The 19,671-nt window shown below is 36.3% G+C and overlaps 1 protein-coding gene across 6 annotated transcripts in view; it reads right to left on the reverse strand.

The window, feature by feature from the left end:
• Positions 1-19,141, reverse strand: part of Nap1l1 (nucleosome assembly protein 1 like 1) — a 33,168-nt gene extending 14,027 nt beyond the window's left edge. For 4 of the 6 annotated variants that reach the window (XM_076854887.1, XM_076854885.1, XM_076854886.1 and 1 more), the window contains exons 1-4: positions 18,979-19,141; positions 9,085-9,121; positions 4,393-4,478; positions 2,906-3,008 (exon numbers count right to left, since the gene is read on the reverse strand). In XM_076854887.1, the coding sequence (XP_076711002.1) occupies positions 2,906-3,008; positions 4,393-4,478; positions 9,085-9,101 (206 nt within the window). In that variant the 5' untranslated portion in view covers positions 9,102-9,121; positions 18,979-19,141. The remainder of the gene's footprint in view (positions 1-2,905; positions 3,009-4,392; positions 4,479-9,084; positions 9,122-18,978) is intronic. The other 2 variants (XR_013091238.1, XM_076854888.1) reach the window with 2 other exon arrangements.
• Positions 19,142-19,671: the final 530 nt, after the last annotated feature.

Consider the following 19,671-nt stretch of genomic DNA (forward strand, 5'->3'; position numbering starts at 1 on the left):
ATAGAATGTGAATAAACTGTGTTAAAAGAAAAAAAATGGTGGCCCAGGGGCTAGGGTTGTAGCTCAGTGATAGAGCGCTTGCCTAGCCCGTAAGGCACTGGGTTCAATCCTCAGCACCACATAATAAATAAATAAATAAAATAAAGGTATAATAATACCTATCTATATATCTTTCTATAACTAAAAATGGCGGCCTCAAATTCCCCAAGAGCTCTAATCCACAAACTCCAAAAACCCCAAGTATAATTTAGAAGAGTTGTACTAAATGTTCAAGGAAGAATGAATTCCTATTTCACTAAGGTGTTTCAAAACACAGAATTAAAAAAGTAATTGCAGCTGCATTCATTCATTAGGCAGTTTTGGAGACTTGACTCCAAAGCCTGTTAAATATTACCACTCTGTGAAAGTTTCTTTGTGGAAGCACAAATATACATGCATGCACACATATGCACACAAGCTATTTCACTAATGAATAAGAACAGAATTGTAACTATACAGCAATGTAACACATGATAATTAAGTTTATTCCAGAAAGATGGCTAGTTTGATATCTAAAATATGTATTACCAAAACATACATTATTATATACTGAACAGATTCAAGGAAAAAGCATTTGAATGAACACAGGAAAGGATGGATTAAATCAATAGAAACTGAAGACTGAAGATGTAGCTCAGAGGTAGAGCACCTATATAGTATGGGCAAGGGCCCTGGCTTCAATTACCTGTGACAAACTTAAAGAGGGGGGGACTGAATATAATGGAGTTTTTATATTAATTCCCAATATGACTAGAAATAAGATAAAGATGCTCATCTGTAATGCTAATGTTTAACACAGTCTTTAAAGACAGAAGAATACAGTATGATCTAAGGTAGAAGATTTGAGCTAAAACTGCCATTATTTGCAGATAAGCTCTTTTGTCAGGTCTGGTGGGAGAACATAATTACAAAAACAAATTCAGTAATGTTACTGGATAGAAGATCAACATTAAAACAACAACAACAACAAATCGATAGCATGCCTCTGTATATCAGGAACAGTCAGCCAAAACTACAACAAAATAAAGTTTAAGGAAGCAACACATTTAAAATACACAGAAATGTCTGGGGAAAAAAAAAAAAAAAAAACTCTCTGATACAGTGAAATTATAAGACCCAGAACACAATATAAATATGCAATATTAAAGATACACTTCTCTTATTAATCTACAAATTGTAATTCCTATCAAAATTTTAGTGTTTTTAAATTTTTAAAATTTTGGGAATTCTGATTAACTTAATTGTCAAATATGTGGTAATGTTATGTCAATTTTATGATTGTGTTTGGGGATGGGGAAAGATGGAAAGAAGCAACTTGCCTTGTCAGATAAGACATACTATAAAGTCAGAGTAATGAAGTTATGAAAATGACGAAAGAATACACAAAAAGGCTCATGAAACAAGAGTGTAGAATATTGTGTCTGGGGGTGGGAGGGAATGGAAGGAAGCAACTTGTCCTACTAGATATTAAGACATGACTACACTGTGAAAATAACAACAAAAAGACAGAAAGACCAATGAAAGGAAGTGCTGCTCAAAGACAAATGCAAACGTTTATAAGAACGTGATATGCAATAAATATGGAGGGGTACACAAGTGAAATGGGGGAAAGAAGTTATAGTTTAGTGTTCTAAAACCTAGCCCCCTGGGGTAGGGCACAGATGTTTACTCACACCAAATACAAAGGTGGCTTCTAGAGAGATCAAAGACCTAAATGTCAAAGGTAAAACTATTAGTGAATAGGAAATATGGAAGGAACTACGAAAGACTTCTATACATTTCAAAAATCGAAGCCACAGGCAAAAATTTTTAAAAAAAAATTAAGGATTTGTTTAATGGAAGACTCCAAAGATAAAACCTAATAGAAATTATACAAAATATTGTTTATAATACCTAAAGCCAATATGGGAATAACAGCATCTAGAATACAAAAGGAATTCTGCAAAACAAGACAGTAACCCCAATAGGAAAATGGACAAAGGGTGCAAATAGGAAATCTAAAAGTCTCACTATCTTTATAAAAAGCAGCTCAAAATTCATTAACAATCAGAAAATACAGCAAAGTGAGCCCATAACTCTTAATTTGGCTTAAAAATAAAAATTTAAAAAACCCTATAAGTCTGGATGATGCCAACTGTTGGCAGAGACACAAAGATAAAGCAATCCTCATGAACGGGGCACAGTAGTTCTGGAAATCATGCTAGAAATACCAAAAGCTTGCATCTCCTACAGTACTAATGATCCCACTATACATAATGTACACATCCCAAAGAAAATATGCACCATTTCTTTAAAGGAGATGCACAGGATGCCTATCACAATAGAATCTGTGTTGATGAAGAGAAGTCCATCAAAAGGTTCAAAAAACAAACAAAAAACAGTGGACACATACCACAGAGAACCAAACATTTAGAAGCTAGTAGGTAATGATATACTAGATACTACCTACTTATGTACCAGATACATAAGACCCATATCCAATATAACTAGATCTTAAAATCATAAAGCTGAGTTGTAAGTTTAATAAGATATTCAGGATATTGTTAATTATTATGTCACTAATGAAATATAAGAAATCTTTCTTCTAAATCTATGCATTTCTAACAAACCACTAAACAAATCTCAGAAATGGTTAAGATCAGTGTATCTCCTGTGGACTTAAACTAAAACAAACTTTAAAAGATCAACTCTAAATGGGTGGTTCTAAAACAAAATTCTAAACTTCCAATAATCCTATACTTGGTACTAGTAGACATTAGATTTCCACTATTGCATACATAAATCTTAGATGGTTTAAAAAAAACAGATATACCTGCAATGCTGATTATAGAAAAGATAAATGAGGAGGATGAAAAAGAACTTGTACCTTTCAATGTATCCTGTTGGTGTTTCTACCAGACCATCAAGTCTTTCTTGAAGAGCTGCAAGAATCTGAGGATTTTGCATCATCTGAACAGTCAGCTGACGCGCTTTAAAAAAAAGGGGGGGGGGGCATTGAAAGAAGGCTTTTATAAAAATGTATTAAGCTTTTTTAACAGGATAGTCCAATCATGAAGTTTTCCTAATTGGCCTATATATAAAATGCCTGTGTAATAAGAAATGGGCAGGGTAAGCTAAAGAAAACACACTGTAGGAAAACCCAATGTTCAGGAAAGCTCAGAACAATATTCTCTCTCGTTTCCTATTCTTCCTAGTACCTTGTTTCACCCACCTTGTACTTTGGAAAGCTCAAAGCTTCATCCAGATGCCTATCTAATACTGTTGACAGTCCTTTGAAGGCATACAACACATCAAAAACAAATATAGTGACAGCCTGGGATAAAGACGGAGGAATGGATGTTCATGTTTGTGTAATATACTTGTGTGTATACAAAGGAAGTTAATAGTTGAAACAGTCAAAAGTATAACTGAAGCCAAAAAAGATTTATTATTGGTTTTTAAAAATTATTCAGTCCAAATCTAAGCCAAATTTATGCAAAATTTCTGTATTTACCTATATAATTACACAAAATTGCCATTAATTTTTCCCAATTATGTTCCAGAAGTTCTGATATTAATTAAATCACTGGATAACATACAGCTGTAGTAACTAAAAGGCATTTTAGAAACATCAATAATGTCCACTGAGGACACAGTCTCATATCATTAAAAATACATTGAAAGATGAAAGCTATAAGTTCTAGAATCCTGTCACAATTTACTTTCATCTCTGGTTTAAAAATGAAAACATGAGTCATCTGGTGCTTCAATATTTTTGGCCCAGATGACAGGGTATACCTAGAGCAGCACAATTCCCTACTATTGTCACTCGTTTTAAAATTATGTGCTAAAGTAAATTTTGAATGATTTTTATCTACATTTAATGAACTACTTTCTTCTTGTTTGGAAGAGTTGAGTTTTAGAAAGGCATACATACTTCATGTTTTCTATATTAAACACTAAACATATCAAAGCACTAGCAAAGTCCCCCCAACCCCACCACCTGAAACATTTCTAAATTCAGATAAAATCCACACAGCTCTTTAGTACAGCCATACCATGTGCTGCCCCAGCAGTAAAGGATTTGATGAGTAATTTTAGATGAGTCATTACATTCATTCCTGACTCTTTTTCTCCCCTCATCCTCCCTCCCTCCCTCCCTCTTACACACACACACACACACACACATACACTCCCTCCCTCCCTCTCAAACACAGTTACTGAACTGGAAGTAATGGATTAGTGGGCAAAGGACAATGTAGAAGGGCCCCATTTTTTTTTTTTTTTTTTTTTTTTTAATGAAATGGTACTTTACTCTCCTCTACAAGTCCACTGCCAGCCACCACTGGCTCCTAAAGTAATTTAAAATAATACCTTTGATTTTTGTTTCTTCACCAGTTTCTTCTTCTTCTACTTCTTCAACATCATCCAAATCTTGATCAAGTTCAGACTGTTCTTTGCTACAATATCATAGTATCACACCATGGTTCAAATGTACCAATTACAAAAAAAAAAATTATAAAAAAACTTAAATTCATTTTCTAAATCAATATGCTTTCTTTCAAAGATGATAGGAAATTCAAAAGGTAATTCAGTTTCTTAACTTCATAGGTAAGAACTAACTGGAAGTACATAAACTTTCATTTAAAAGTATCTAACCAATTATAAAGTTTAGGGAAATGTGTTGGTGATATAGTAGTGAGCACAACTGCCTTCCAATTATAAAGTACATACTTCCACCTTTAAAAATGTAGTTTGGTCAATCTGAGGGGAATGTCCTTTCAGGTGGCATATGCTTTTGACCTAACATCATCTACTGAGTTCATTCTTCCTAGTGTGAGCATCCTCAGTTTATATAAGAAGCAAAACACAAAGTCTACCATTTTCTAGCCTACCTTGTAGCTAAATGTGGCAATATGACTGTTTTGGCAGTAAGATAAAAAAAGCAGAATTAGAATAGAACTTAGGAAGAATCCTTAGAGAATAGTAGATAGCTAGGAAGTCCTTTTTTTAATCTCACTTCTTTCCTTCCCCCCTAGAATATGGATTTGATTGCTACAGTTCCAGCAGCCACACAGAATGATGAACACCCAGAAAATGTAAGCCACCAAGATAAGTATAAAGGAGTTGGGAAAAATAGAAGGACCTTGAGTCCTTGATGGCTGGTGGAACAACCATACCAACCTGTAGTCACTATCTTTGGACTTTTCTCCTTTTTCTTTACTTCACAGTAGATATGGAGAAGAACTGTTAAGATATCTAAGCCTACTTCTTGCTTAGAGTAAAATCAGGAGGATCTCATTGAGAGAAAGTAAAAAGATAGCATCCTTCTCATTTAGTCTTAAAGAATCACCAAAAATCTAGTTTTTGAACATGAGATTATATCTAGCATTAAAAAGGGGGATAAAGATACCTAAAATCAGTAACAGGGTCATGATACAAGTCTTTGAATTTGAATTTTAACATTTGGATTAGAGATTTAGTTGCTTCATGTCTAAACAGCATTTGAAAAATTATTTTTCATACAGGAACAAATACTAACTCTCATACAGGCACAAGTATAGAAAAGGTGGTAAGCTAACAAAATCTAGGGCCCTGTCAACTAAAGAAAGAAATTCAGCCCTTAGAAATGATGATTCATGCAATTTGTTTTACTTTGTACAAAGTACTCGGTTTATACTTAGTAAAACATTGCAGAAATAGTCGAGCACGGTATAAACCTAAGTGTATACCTGTCTAAGAGTTTAGAGTCACAGGCTAAGCTAAAGACAACATGGAGCAGCCATATATCTTCAATCATCTACTGAACATCCACATCTTAAGGTTTTAAACACAGGTGCCCACAAACTATGTCAGATGCCCAATTCAGCCCACTTTCATTTGGGTGGGTGGGTGCTGGGGATTAAACCCAAGGGGCACTTTACCACTATATCCCCAGTCCTTTGTGATTGAGACAGGGTCTTACTAAGTTGCTAAGACTAGCCTACAACCTGTGATCCTCCTGCGTCAGCCTCCCAAATTGCTTGGATTACAAGCATGCACCACCGCCAAGCCTGGCTCTCCCACTTCTATTTTTACAAATGGAATTTTTATTGAAACACAGACAAACTAATTCATTTATGTATCATCATAGTCGCTACATGACATGAGTTGGGTATTTACAAGAAATCACATGGCCTAAAAATGTCTAAAACATTTTCTTTTGGTCTCTTTACAGAGAAAAGCTCACTGACTCCTACTTTAAAGAACAAAATGCCCTTTCTCTCAGTCACTGAGGGCTAAGAGGTATCTAAAATTAAATAATAGGGGAGAAAGAAATCAAGGCACCATAACCAATTTATTATTTTTCTAAAAATTTACAAACTGAGGGCTCCCAGGTTAATAAGGTAGTACTGCACAAACTCATATGATTAATTCTGAATTCTCCAAAATGTCCACTAGCATTATGAAAAAGGGTTTCAACAGACAGAAAGACAAGGAGACAATAGCAGCAAAACTCTGGAAGCCAGAAAACAGACAACAGATAATCAACTTCACTTGAGAACTAAAATGTAAACAGTGGGAAAAGCTAAGAACAACCCAAATACAGAGTTTTCAAAAAAAAAACAAGAACTGGTAGCATCAACTACACTCCTATAACTAGGGCTTAAGGCTGAAGATGACTAAAACAAGAGAGGACTGGGTAAAAAACTAATAAGCAGTTAAATCCCTAGATTTTCTACTCCACCCTTGTAGAAATATGGAAGTTTCATCTCTGAAAGATGGAACTTCTGAACTGGTACTGGGAGACAGACACATACATGACTGCTTGCTAACATAACAGAATGGAAGCCAAGCCTATACCCGGATACTACAGATGGAGAAATCACTACTGACCGGAAGGGGGGGGGAGATTCTGGAAATTGGGGGCTTCTCAAAACAAATACCCATTCTAATGATGCTACACTAAAATTCCAAATCAATAAGCCCTCCTACCCAACCTTCAAATTTTCTAATCATCTTTTCATTTTAATGTCTTTCCCATTGTCCCTACCCTTAATCCCTCAACTTAATGCCAATCTTAATGAGCAGATAACTAAATACTAGCTCATATTTGAGGAAATCTCTTACATTATTGAGACTAAAACAAATGGGTGAAAGAAAATTAAAGAGCAAATAGATTATACAGAGGGAAGAAACATCCTGAGAAAAGATACTACCATCAATGAAATGGAACAGGATGGTTTAAAAAAAAAAAAAAAAAACCAGGCACAAAAAGCAAATGAACTTTTTAGAAACTAAATACAATAGAGATTTAAAATCTAAGACTGGAAAAACAAAGTTTCTTTAGTTCTGTCCAGAAAGAACAAAGAAACTAAGATGAAAAATAAAATGAGGTGATTAGAAGACCAATCAAACATATGACATCTACCAGGATGTGCAGAAGGAGAAAACAGAAACAAGTTCCCCAAAAGGTCAAGAATATTCCTTAGAACTAAAAGCTACTGAACTGCTAGATTGAAAGGGTCCACCACTGTCTAACACAAAGAGATAGAATAAGCAAAACAATGGGAAAATTTTCAAAACTCCAAAGCCATAATAGCTTCCAGAAATATTATTTCAAAAATATCACATGCAAATAATCAAGAATTAACTTTTAACTTTAACACAACAACGCTGCAAACAAGTTAACAATGGAGTAGCACCTTCAAAATTCTGAAAAATAATTCCTACCTTAAAATTCTAACTATCAAGCATAAAGTAGAAGTCATTTTCAATCATATCGTGTATCAAAATAATCTACCTCCCTTGCACTCTTCCAAGAAAGTACTAAAGAACCATAAGAAAAGAAAAAGTGTAGAATATAGCAAACTCAAAGAGAAAGAAATGGAAACACCAGGAAGATAGTATGACAACCTTATAACCAGGGTTAAGAAATCCAGATGAGAGCAGTGTCTTTGAGACACAATCACTTTGAGAGACAATATCATTAAAAAGCCTGCTGCCTCTATTTTTTTTTATGCTAAAGACAGTACATAGACATGGGAATACTGGTTCAAATTCTCCAGTGTACTTGTATGTTCTACCACTATGCACTAATGCCTAAACAGCAACAAATAACCCCATCATTTTCCTCACCCCCAAGAGTTCTTTTTAACCTATCATGAACTGGCAAGCTACTATAAAATCAAAGGCAACAGATGTTGGGCAGCTCATCCTTTTCCATTCTCCCCGATTATATTTCTGCAAGACATCCATCCACTCACACTAGAAAACTACCTCACAACTTAAAACTGTTTCCCAAGATACGTATTTCAAAGTGCATAGCACCTTGCCCTATAGCTTTTCCCGAAATGGAAACCAGAAAAGCTTCAGAAAAGCTTAAACCAGACTATGACCCAAATAGTCTCTTGTTTTTACTGTCCTATCTTGGAGCCTTTAACTAACAGTAGTTAATACTGTTTTACTTAACTAAGTTTGGCTTGCTATTCAGCTCTTCAAAATTAAATATTGATTAATGATTTATCGGTAGTAAAACTCTAAAAAGAAAAGCAAAGAAATAAATTAGACAAAAGCCAGATAGTGTTTACACACCTAAAGAGGAAAGGTGGGAAATGCAAGTTAGAAAGGGCAAAAGGGGCTTCTAATAGTAATGTTCTAAAATTAACTTGTGCTTATGTCTTTTTGTTTAAATTCTATATATACATTTTATATACATCTTGTACCTATAGTGTATCTTCCTTTTATATACATCTTGTAAACACTATAATATGCCCATTAAAATAAAAGTAGGAAAATCTCTTGGAAATACACATATGGTAAAAATGGATTCTGCAAGTACTTATGCCCTATTATAGTTCTCAGCACTTTCCTAAGCATACACACTGACAAATGATTTACCATGAAAGTGATTATATATACTGTGTTTTTTCATTGATGTGCTGTACCCAACTTTCATAATAGCAAGTATCAAGCATTAGTCATTACTATACATTTTCATAATATATAATGTATACAGAAGTTAACTCTGATACAATACAAAGTGATGCCAAATCTCTCAAAAAGTATCAACTATTTGCCACTTACTTGTCAATGTCTGCCATGTTGTAGGAACTTCAAATACCTATGGAGAGAAACATCAGTGTTAAAATATTTTTTCAGGAGAATATTGCTTAAAATAAACATGTTAGAGTAGGCTTTTAGAATCTGATATAAAAATTATTATATTAACATCATCAGTAAAGAATTCCTATTTGCTGTAAAAGGAATAGTGTTACCAAAGTCTTTTGTTCAAATTCTTTTAATCATAAATGTTAAATTCTTGCTGAACTTTTAGGCTATTCAGCATCTTTGAACAAATCCACTTCACTTTTAACAGTATTTTTTTTTTATCAAATTCAAGTTAAAAAAATATTTGCTACCTATTGTACTTATGCTTCTGGAGGTATTAAAAAAATAAAGGCTTAGTAATCTCTGCATCACACATCAGCCCTTAAAAACGATTACACATTAATTGTAAAAATCTAGGTCCCAACCTATTATGTCAGACAAACCTTCTGTATCTCATCTCACATGACTGATGTACAACCATTCCCACCATCCCCTGCAACAACCTACCCTGGTAATACTGATTCACTGTTAATTAACACTCTGATTACCAAATCTAAGTAAGTTTAGTGGAAAGATTGATTAAATGACTTAAATTCCTAAGGCTTAGAGAATACTTCTGAGAGAGGGAAGAAAACCTTAAGGTAAATGTGTTATACTTAAGTGAAAAATGGCTGAATGTTAAGTCATCCAGATCACTAAAAAAAACCTAAACCAAGTTTAGACAGAATTCCACATTAAAAATCAAGTTTTCATCTTTCAGCCTTAGGATTAATTCCACAAAATCTTATAAGATGAACTACTCTCATAACAGCATGCTTAAATATTACTTAAGAGTATTTAAGGTTCTGATTTTAAGTCAAGTGGTAATATCTGAGGAGTATTACTGATCTAGTATCTGTCCTTTAATTATAAAGAAAATATTTCTTCCTAATATATCTTTAATATACCTTCCTTTTGTTTAAAAATGTTTCCTTAAATATTTCCTAGTAGTACTGACAAATTTCTTCAGTGATACTGGGCAATTAGCATATATCTACAAAATGTTTAGCAAACTACTGATGAAACCGAATTCAAAAATTAAGAAAAATATTCAATCTTCAAAGAAATGTATTTGGGATTCTAAGTGTCTATCAAATCATTGAGAATTTTCTTTCAACACAGGGAAAAATTTAATAAATCTTCTTTCTTAAATCTGAGTTATGTTCTCATGAACTAGTATTTTTCTGGACAGTTATTCCTGGTTAAAGGAATATCAAAAGCAAAGTTTAAATATATCCATCTCCAGCCTTATTTACTTATAAGAATGTTCCATAAAGAACTACTGAGCGGGCTGGGGATGTGGCTCAAGTGGTAGCACACTCGCCTGGCATGCGTGCGGCCCGGGTTCGATCCTCAGCACCACATACAAAGAAAGATGCTTTGTCCACCGAAAACTAAAAAAAATATTAAAATTCTCTCTCTTTTAAAAAAAAAAGAACTACTGAGCATCTAAGGCCTTGTTTTTCATATTCACCTTCAAGATCCCTCCAAAGCCCCAGTGAACAAATCCTATACATCTTGAACAACTGGTTAAATAATTCTTTGTTGCACAAACTCCTATATAGTTCTATTTCTTTCCATCCCAAGATGTCTCAAGTATATAATTACACATTAGTGTAAGCTAAGGTCTCTCCCAACTTTTCAGATGAGACTCATTACAGAAATTTATATGCTTTTACCAATCACTATTCTTCAGAGTAATATACACAACTTATATGTTATAAATTTATTAGCATGGAATGCACATATAAGGAAATGCTTTATAGTGAAAATGGAAGCAATTCTCAAGAGCTGATATGGAAATGTAAGGTATAAGATATACGGCAAAATCCCATTAGGACATGAATAAAATATAAGTATGCTCATACACGTATATACTTTTATAATATAAACAAAACCTTTACATACATTTTATTGGTGCTGAGGAATTGAATCCAGATCACATGCTAAACACATAACTATGATTGAACCACACCACCAGCCCCTTAAATAAAACCTTTTTTCTATATCAGAAACCTGAAAGTATTTTTTCTTTTTAGTTATATGACAATAAAGTATAATTTGACTATAAAAACATAGAATACATTTTGTTCTAATTAGGATCCCAGTCTTGTCGTAGTAGATGATATACAGATTTACCATGGTGAGAACTCATTTTTCCATTTTGCATTACTTGGTTTTCCAGTATAAAGAAGTTTACTTAAATCAGTAATATTTTTCAATTTCCTGGGTTGGAAACATTAACATATTGTCTAATAAATCTAGCAATTGGAATATAGAAAAATATATGGGGAAAAAAACTCAGAATTTCAGATTTAAATTTTTAGGCCATTTTAACATGTTCACAGAACTACCTTCAATGTCCAGTTTTCAGCACTATCTCTAGATTCTGAACTTTTGAAATAAAACTTTTTAATGAAGATCCAAACTGCCCATTCAAGAAAATTAGATTTTTTGCTTGTGTACATTCATAAAACTGGGCCTAATTTCAGTTAAATCATTATGGTTTATACTACCTTTGAAGCAATCAACAGGGAAACAACTTCTGGCTTCATTTCATCATATATAAAAAGTTAAAAAAAAAATTCCCTCATTGGATTGAATTTATCTCAAGAAGTATACTCCACTCATACGTACAGCTTTATATTTTTATCAGCATTTAAAAATTGTTTTCATCCTATTGCAAAAAAAAAAAATTTCAAGGAACAAATCCATGTTAAAACTTTAACCAGAGTTTGATACCTGGTAAGTACTCTAAAGAACACATGCTATTTTCATCCAATCCATTTTTAATTATACCACTGAACAGTTCTTCAAAATAATAAGCTGGAATGGCAGTTAAAAAATAGATTATTTTAGTCTTGACAAATATACCATGGTAACTTTAAGATACTAATATTAGGAGAAAAAGGGAAAGGGGCATACAGAAACTCTCTGACCTATGTTTACAAATTTCTCGTAAACCTAAAATTAAAAGTTAAAAGAAGAAAAAAAAACAATAGGTCCAATGGAGTGCTCCCCCCCCCCCCCCCCCCCGCCAAAATCTTCATTTTTAACCCCTACCCCTTGCAGCTTCTGGGACAGGTGGCTCTCAGATAATCAGAATACACTGAAAAATACAGGTTTATATTAATACCTACATTGCTTTTTTTAATCTGGTTGACATTATATCAAACAATGTTGGACATAAAACTGCACTCCAAAATCTGTGAAAAACTTTTCATTCCCGATAATGACAAGCTATATTATGCAGATTAATACTGCCAATAAAAAATAATTAAAAGCAAAGAACAAATTTATTAAAATCTTAATAGCACTGAAACATTAATAATATAATACAGAATTATTACTGGTCAAAAAATGAAGGCAAAATAGGAAAATACTTTTGCCCTGAGGTCAACTGCCACTATCAGCAAATGTGAACTCTGGTTTTAATTTGAAATCAAAATTTTGAGCCTATCCTATGAGGAATCTTTATAATAACTTTCTGAAAATAAACAGGAACCCCAAAGTGCTATGTCTTCAGAGATTATAAGCCAGCTCTCTTAAACAAATGGCCCAAATTCATTTCATCTGTGTTGCTGCTCCAAACTCCAAGATAGCGTCAAGTATCCTGGCAGTATACTCACAGGAACTTGCTTATCAAATGTAAGTGAAAAGCACCTGTATTCTAGATCTCTAATAATTCATACAAGTAATTCCCAAAGGCAACCAGAACAACCTAAAGGAATACAACAGAAACCAGCCCTACAAAGACTTAAGAATTATTGTCAATTAGACTATAAACAAACTGTAGACAAAGGCCAAAAAACAACCAATCTTACTAAGTCTAAAAATATAGTATCGGGAACTGTAGGTATAGTTCCGGAATCAAGTGCTTGCCTGGCATGTGCAAGACTATGGGTTCAATGGAAAGGAAGAAAGAGGAAAGGAAGAAAAAACAGTATCTGCAAGAAATAGACATGTATTAAGTTAACAGCAAATTTGGAAAAGAACTTAATATATCAAACTAAAAGGGTCGCCTTTAGTAGATTAAACAAAATTGAGAATTAAGCGAGCTAAAGAAAGCAAAGAAGAACTATTCTAAAACAGAGCAAGAGATTAAAGAATGGAAGTACTGAAATGAGAAGACATTTTAGGATACAACAAAGTCTAAAAAAGATTTCATGCCTGTAATAACAGAGGCTTGAAAGGCTGAGGCAGGAAGATCACCAAGTTTATCAGCAGCTTAGCAAGGCCCTAAGCAACTTGGTGAGATCCTGTCCCAAATAATAAAAAGGGCTGAGGATGTGGCTCAGTGGTTAATTAAGTACCTTGAGTTCAATCTCTCATAGGGAAAAAAAAAAAAAACTTCAAGTTCTAGGAGGAAAAGATAGGATAGGAAACAATACATGAACAAATTAATAGCTAAGCACTTTCCAGAACTGATGAAACAGATACCAACTCACAGATTCAGGGAGTTTTATCAATTCTACTCAAGATAAATAAAAAAGAAAACCATACTTAGATAAATAAGCAAAAAAGCAAGATCCCAAAGACAAAGAAGTCACCTAAGAAAGTACACAAAAGATTAATTTCAAAGGCATAGCTGACAGCTGGCTTCTCTTCAATATCAGATACCAAAAGATAATAGAATTCAAACTTTCTGAAAATAACTGATGATCTTAGAATACTATATGCAAACAAAGTAATCTATAAGAATGAAAACAAAGCAAATACTTCACTTAACAATACCTCCCTCCAAGCATTATCACTGAAATATTCTGTAGTATAATCTTCATATAGAAGGCAAGTGATTCCAGAGGGATACTTGAAAATACATTAAGGAAAAAAGATTATCTATGTATATCTACGTGAAGATTGTGTCTGTTTTAGAGATGAGGACCCATTAGGTTCCCAGGCTCAAAACTCTTGGGCTCAAGCAATCCTCCTGCCTCAGCCTCCCTAGCACTATGACTATAGGCACACACCACCTCGTTCAGCTAAATAAGAATTTTGAAAGAAATAAAATTACCATTGTGAGTGTTAAAACATTAAAATTATCACACTATTTGAAGTCAGTGATGTGAATAAGCACTCCAATGTTTGGTAAGTATGCAAATAGTAATTTCCAGAATGAATATCAAAAGATTAGAAAACAGCATATATAACTTCCAAAATATAGTAATAAAAACACACACTTTTAAAATAAACCTGAAAAGTTGGGCACAGTACTGCACATCAGTAATCCCAGCAACTCCACAGGATGAGGCAGGAGGATTCCAAATTCTAGGCCAGCCTCATCAAGGTAGGAAGACCGTCTCAAAATAAAAAAATAAAAAGGGCTGGGGTAGAGGTTAGTGGTAAAATGTCCCTGGGTTCAGTTTTCAGTACCAAAAAATAAAGAAAAGTAAAATACTCCTGTAAACTTCAGAGTAATTACATTAAATGTAAAAGTAAATGTTCCTATCAAAGATTCTAAGTCAGGCCATGCATGGGGTCACACCTTGATCCCAGTGACTTAGGACACTGAGGTGGGAGAATCACCCAGATAGACTCCATTCTTGGTGACTTAGCAAGACCCTCTCACAATTTTTTTAAAAAGGAGGCTGGGGATGTAGCTTGGTAGTAGAGCACCACTGGGTTCAATCCCCAGTACACAAAAGAAAAAAAAATTTCCCAAGACTGCCTTCAAGAAAATTCAGTATCATTCTATGGATAAGAAATTCATCATCTAGTTTCAAAACCCAGTATGAACCTAATATATTAACATCAGAAAAAAACTTCAAGAGTATTACTAAATATAAAAAGGCCACTTTTTCCAAAATGGTTCAATTTATAATCCAATATATATTGTACAGAAGATCTTAATGGAAAGGCATGGTGATTCCAAACAGTATTCCTGAAAGTAAATCTTAATCCTGAAAATTCTAATATGAAGAAAATCTTTCATTAGAAGACAGGCCATTGACTAAATCAGTCCACAAAATCTGATCATTTTGTGGTCTTTTAATAACCAGATGTCCAGACACCTACTATCAACTTCTTACCATTCTGGTAATCCTTATTCTAAGTAAATTGCCCATACTATCATGATATGAATACAAAGAAAGCCAACATTTATCAAAACATTTGGCCACTCTGTAAGGAACTATAGGCTTTCCTCCTACTTTGGAAATAAAATATTAAGCGCCTTGCTTAGCAACACAATCCTGAAGTAGTTAGGTTTTAAAACCTGACTTTGAAAACAAAAGCCCATTCCACTATTCTAAAAACCAGGGTACTTTCCAATCAGCCTGTTACATAGATTATTCACTAAACTAAATCATTATTCCTTTACAAAAAATGACTACTTCATGATGAAACAGCCAATCACTAAAAAACAAAAATGGTTTAAAGCCAAAGAAGGAAACAATAATACCCCAGGATATAGTTTTCCCTTTACCTCAGACCTCATTCCAAACGAACTTTAAGCAAAAATTTTTAGATAGCACTGCATTTGACTACAACACAACCCCTCAGCTTAAACAGCTTATTTTTTTTACACTCAGTTTTTTCATTTCAGTGCTATCAATAGTCAACCGAGAACTTTGTATTAGACTCCCAAGCAAAATAATTCCTATTTGAGAATACTGTTATCTTCTGTCCAAAAATATCTATAGAGTATCATCTAATCCAATAACAGGGAAACTTATCCTAGGACCCAGGACCTTGGTCAAAACTCATCCTACTTACAAAATTTATCCTCATGGTACTTCCAAAGTTACAAGTACGTGCAGCATACATAACTTGCATAAATATGGCCCAACTACATGGAAGAACACCTCATAACTATACAATGCTGTAGCTTTTCCCTAGAGCACTGTAGAATCCAATATATCAGAACAGTTTAAGGGACATCCTTCAAAAACCACTACAAAAATCACCTCATTTTAAGTCATCATTGCTCAGTTATGTAACCCTGGATAGTTTCTTTAACCATGACATACTGTTTCCTTGTTAAAATATTAATACTACCTACCTTTGAAATGTGAAATACTCATAAAAGAATTTTAAAACAAGGCTTGAATAATCACCCTGTAACTGCTCTTTTATTATTTTTCCATTGTACTTTTGTATTCTTACTTTATTTTAGAAAATGATTATCACAGGCCACGTTGGGGGAGAGGGTGGCTATCAACAGGCACAAACTTCGCAGCAAGCAAAGTATTCAAATAGGCAGCAATAAATGGCAGAATTGGTAACTCAAGGAAGGTACAGAAGCCACTTTCCATGACACCAGTAATGTGTTCTAATGCTGCTGATGCACTGAGGTGTAAAGCAACTATTCCCACCTTCTAACCACCACTCTACCCAACAAGAACTACTTATTTAGATGAAATGAGTTTAAATGGGACTTAAATATTTACTCAAAGTATTAGCCAAGACTACAAGTGATTTCAGGTTTGATTAAACCTGGTTAAGACTCCAAATAGATTGATCATTATTATTTCTATACTGGAGAAAATGGGGGGCTCATTCTTTAATCTTTTAATTATACTGAGAATTTACAACCAAGCAAAATACTAAATAAAGTAACAAAATTTTGTTTTGACATCCTCAGACCTTTATAAATCAAGCATTCTGCTTCTTTTAGCCCCTTCTATAGAAAGACCACTTGTTTTGAAATATTTTAAGAATTTATAATCAAATTAATCACCTGGGGCCAATATGGGCAAATTGAATAATAAAATAAGCTATGGCATTTAGATCACATTACTTCTGCTAGGAGTGTACCAAAAAAAAACTTGTGTAAGGACAGTCATGTGCCTCATTTAGTATTAACTTAGTAATTCGTTCAATTAATGGGTATAATATAAAAAGCAGATATTTCACAATAGATAAAATTTACAAAGATTTGCACACAAGTATGGTGAAGTTTCTCATTTCATTACTTTAACCAACAACTTGCTTGAAAAGAACATTTTAAAATCACAAAAGATTAAGTCTTCTAAATACACCTGCTTATGTTAGCTCCAGTCTTAAAAGTACAACTGCACGGTTTAGATATAGAACATGTATTTCCACTTTAGCAACTTCAAACAAGCTTGAGACACTAAAATCCCTAAAGACCACTGAAAACCTCATTTTCCTCCAGTTTTAAATAAATTACACATGTGTGTATGATTTTTCTCTTATCTAAAGGTAGAACTATTACTTCTAACATAAGGAGCATTAATCTAAGCTGACAAGAAAACAGGACATGGGCTGGGGGTGTAGCTCAGGGGTGGAACTCTTGCCTACCATGCACAAAACCCTGGGTTCAATCCCCAGCATGCAAAAAAAAAAAAAAAAAAAAAAAAAAAAAAGAGGACACAGACACTACTTTCAAAAGATGTTTTGATGGTATTTTCAAAAATAGCAAATTTTCTTTTACACCTCTCCTGAAAATTTGCAACCGGTTTAAATTCTGAGATTTTCAAAGTATAGTGTTTCTGGAACTCATCCGACCAGTAAATCAGACCAGTAATAGTTTAAACCAGGGACTCCTTGAGGACAGCCTGTGCCCGCTTGAGTGATCCTTTGTACTAGCCCTCCCCCACAGGACCTCAGTGGCTGCCTCCTTTAATTGCCAAGAGATTTTTACTGAAATGGAGCACACTGACAAGGTAGCAGGTACTCACCTGGGTTGGTCAGTTTACGTTAACCCGCCACCCCATTCACCTTAAAAATAGCTAGTGAAGTATCCTATTCTGGGAACCTCATTAAAGGAAATAATGTCGGAAAGCCTGTGAGAATCTAAACTATAACAAGCCAAACCCTTTATCGTCTTAGAAACGTTTGAAGGTTTAGACAGATGAGGATCAATCCTTCCCCTTCCCCACTCCTCAAAAACAAAGGTGGGTGTAGACACCCACCTTCCCATCTTAAGTTCTAACTGTATTTGGGACACACAATACTATCTTTTGTTAATAACAGCTAAAATAAGCGCTTTACACGCATTAATTCTTTAAAATCCTGGCAGTGTATCAGCTAACATTCGAAATTTCCTCTGGTACCAATAAAAAGATTTAAGACCAAAGAGAAGCAGTTAAGAGTTGGAAACCCAGGGGACGGGGACTTATGAGCTCATCATTCCTTTTCATACCCTACCAACTCTACAACTTTCACTGAAAGTAAGAATAGCACACGCCCCCCCACTCCCACCTGCTGCAAGGGTCTCCAATCTTGGCCAGGAGGCGGCCACGCAGCCCCCTCACCACGTGTCGAAGGAAGCCGCCGGGGGTTTCCCCGCCCCGCGCGGCCACCGCCCCCAGTGGGCGGAGAGCCCCGCAGCCTCCCCGCCCCCCTGCCTCGGGCCTGGTCCCTCAGCGGCCCCTCCCTCCCTCCCGTCGGAATTCGCAGCCTTCCCGGTTCTTTCCATCCCCCAGCGGCCTCCCTCGGGGTATTACTTTGGGGGGGGGGGGGAACAGAGGCGTCGAGGTGGCGGGCTCGACACTGGCCCGGCCCGCATTCCCAGCGCCTCCCGCTCCTTGCCGCGCGGCAGCCGACTCCTCTAAAATACCCGGGCGTCGCCGCGGCCTCGCTCCCGTCCGCGCGCAGAAGCCGGTGGGGCCCCGAGAAACCTTAGGCACGGTAGGGCGCGCCGACCCCCCGCGTCTCCTCAGCGGCCCCTGAAAAAAGCACCGGTCGGCCCTGGGTCCCTCTCAGGCTGCCGTGTCCAGGCTCCGCAGACCACTCCGGCCTCACCGGACGACCCGGAGGCCCAGGGCAGCCAGCAGCCACTGCTCTCGCTCCACCGTCCCTCCCCTCCGTGAAGGCCGCCCGACCAACTCCACGTTCCCCGTTCCCTTTCAGGCCCCCATCCGTTACCGGCAACTAGTACGGGGAGCCAGGCGGTCGGAGCTGCGCAGGCAGTGACTCAGGGAGGCAGCGGAGACGGGAGGAGCAGGAGGCGGCGCCGAGAGCAGATGGCGCTAAAAAAGACCCGAGAGCCCGCCGCTCGCGCTCATATACAATTAGCGTCAGCACGTAGGGCCCGCTCCGCCGCCCTCCCCCAGGCCTCGTTGTCTCCTGGCAACACGGGCGGGAGGCGGGCCCGGGCGTGGTTGCCTAGTAACAGAACCGTCCTTCTTCTGTGGAGGTCTCCAACCAGCGGGGTGGGCTCTTCCTCAGCGTCCAGCTTGGGCTCCTCGGGTTCCCGCCACGGTCTATCCTCCTCCCTCTATTGAGCACCCCGCCATCTCTTTTCTCTCCTGGCTTCGCTGAAAAAGAAACCGTAACCCCATTCGTAGTCTGGCAGGGCCCTGACCCTCACGTCTCACTCCTGGCCCACCTTGGAGGGCGAAGGGGGGTAGGCAATGAGGATGGTGGGCAGCAGCCCAACGCTGCGCTCGCGCTGCCCTTGACGTTGATCTCTTCTTGGTTCCCATGCCTGTCCTGGCCTAATTCCTTCAACTCCCAGGCCTCTGGAAACCATTTTCCTTCCTCACCTAAGAACTACCGTTCTTTCCTCCTGACTACTTTGGCGTCATCTTCTGCCGGTTTTACTTGTCCTTAGAGTGT

Source organism: Callospermophilus lateralis, chromosome 4 (genome assembly GCF_048772815.1).
Source record: "Callospermophilus lateralis isolate mCalLat2 chromosome 4, mCalLat2.hap1, whole genome shotgun sequence".
Classification (NCBI taxonomy): domain Eukaryota; kingdom Metazoa; phylum Chordata; class Mammalia; order Rodentia; family Sciuridae; genus Callospermophilus; species Callospermophilus lateralis.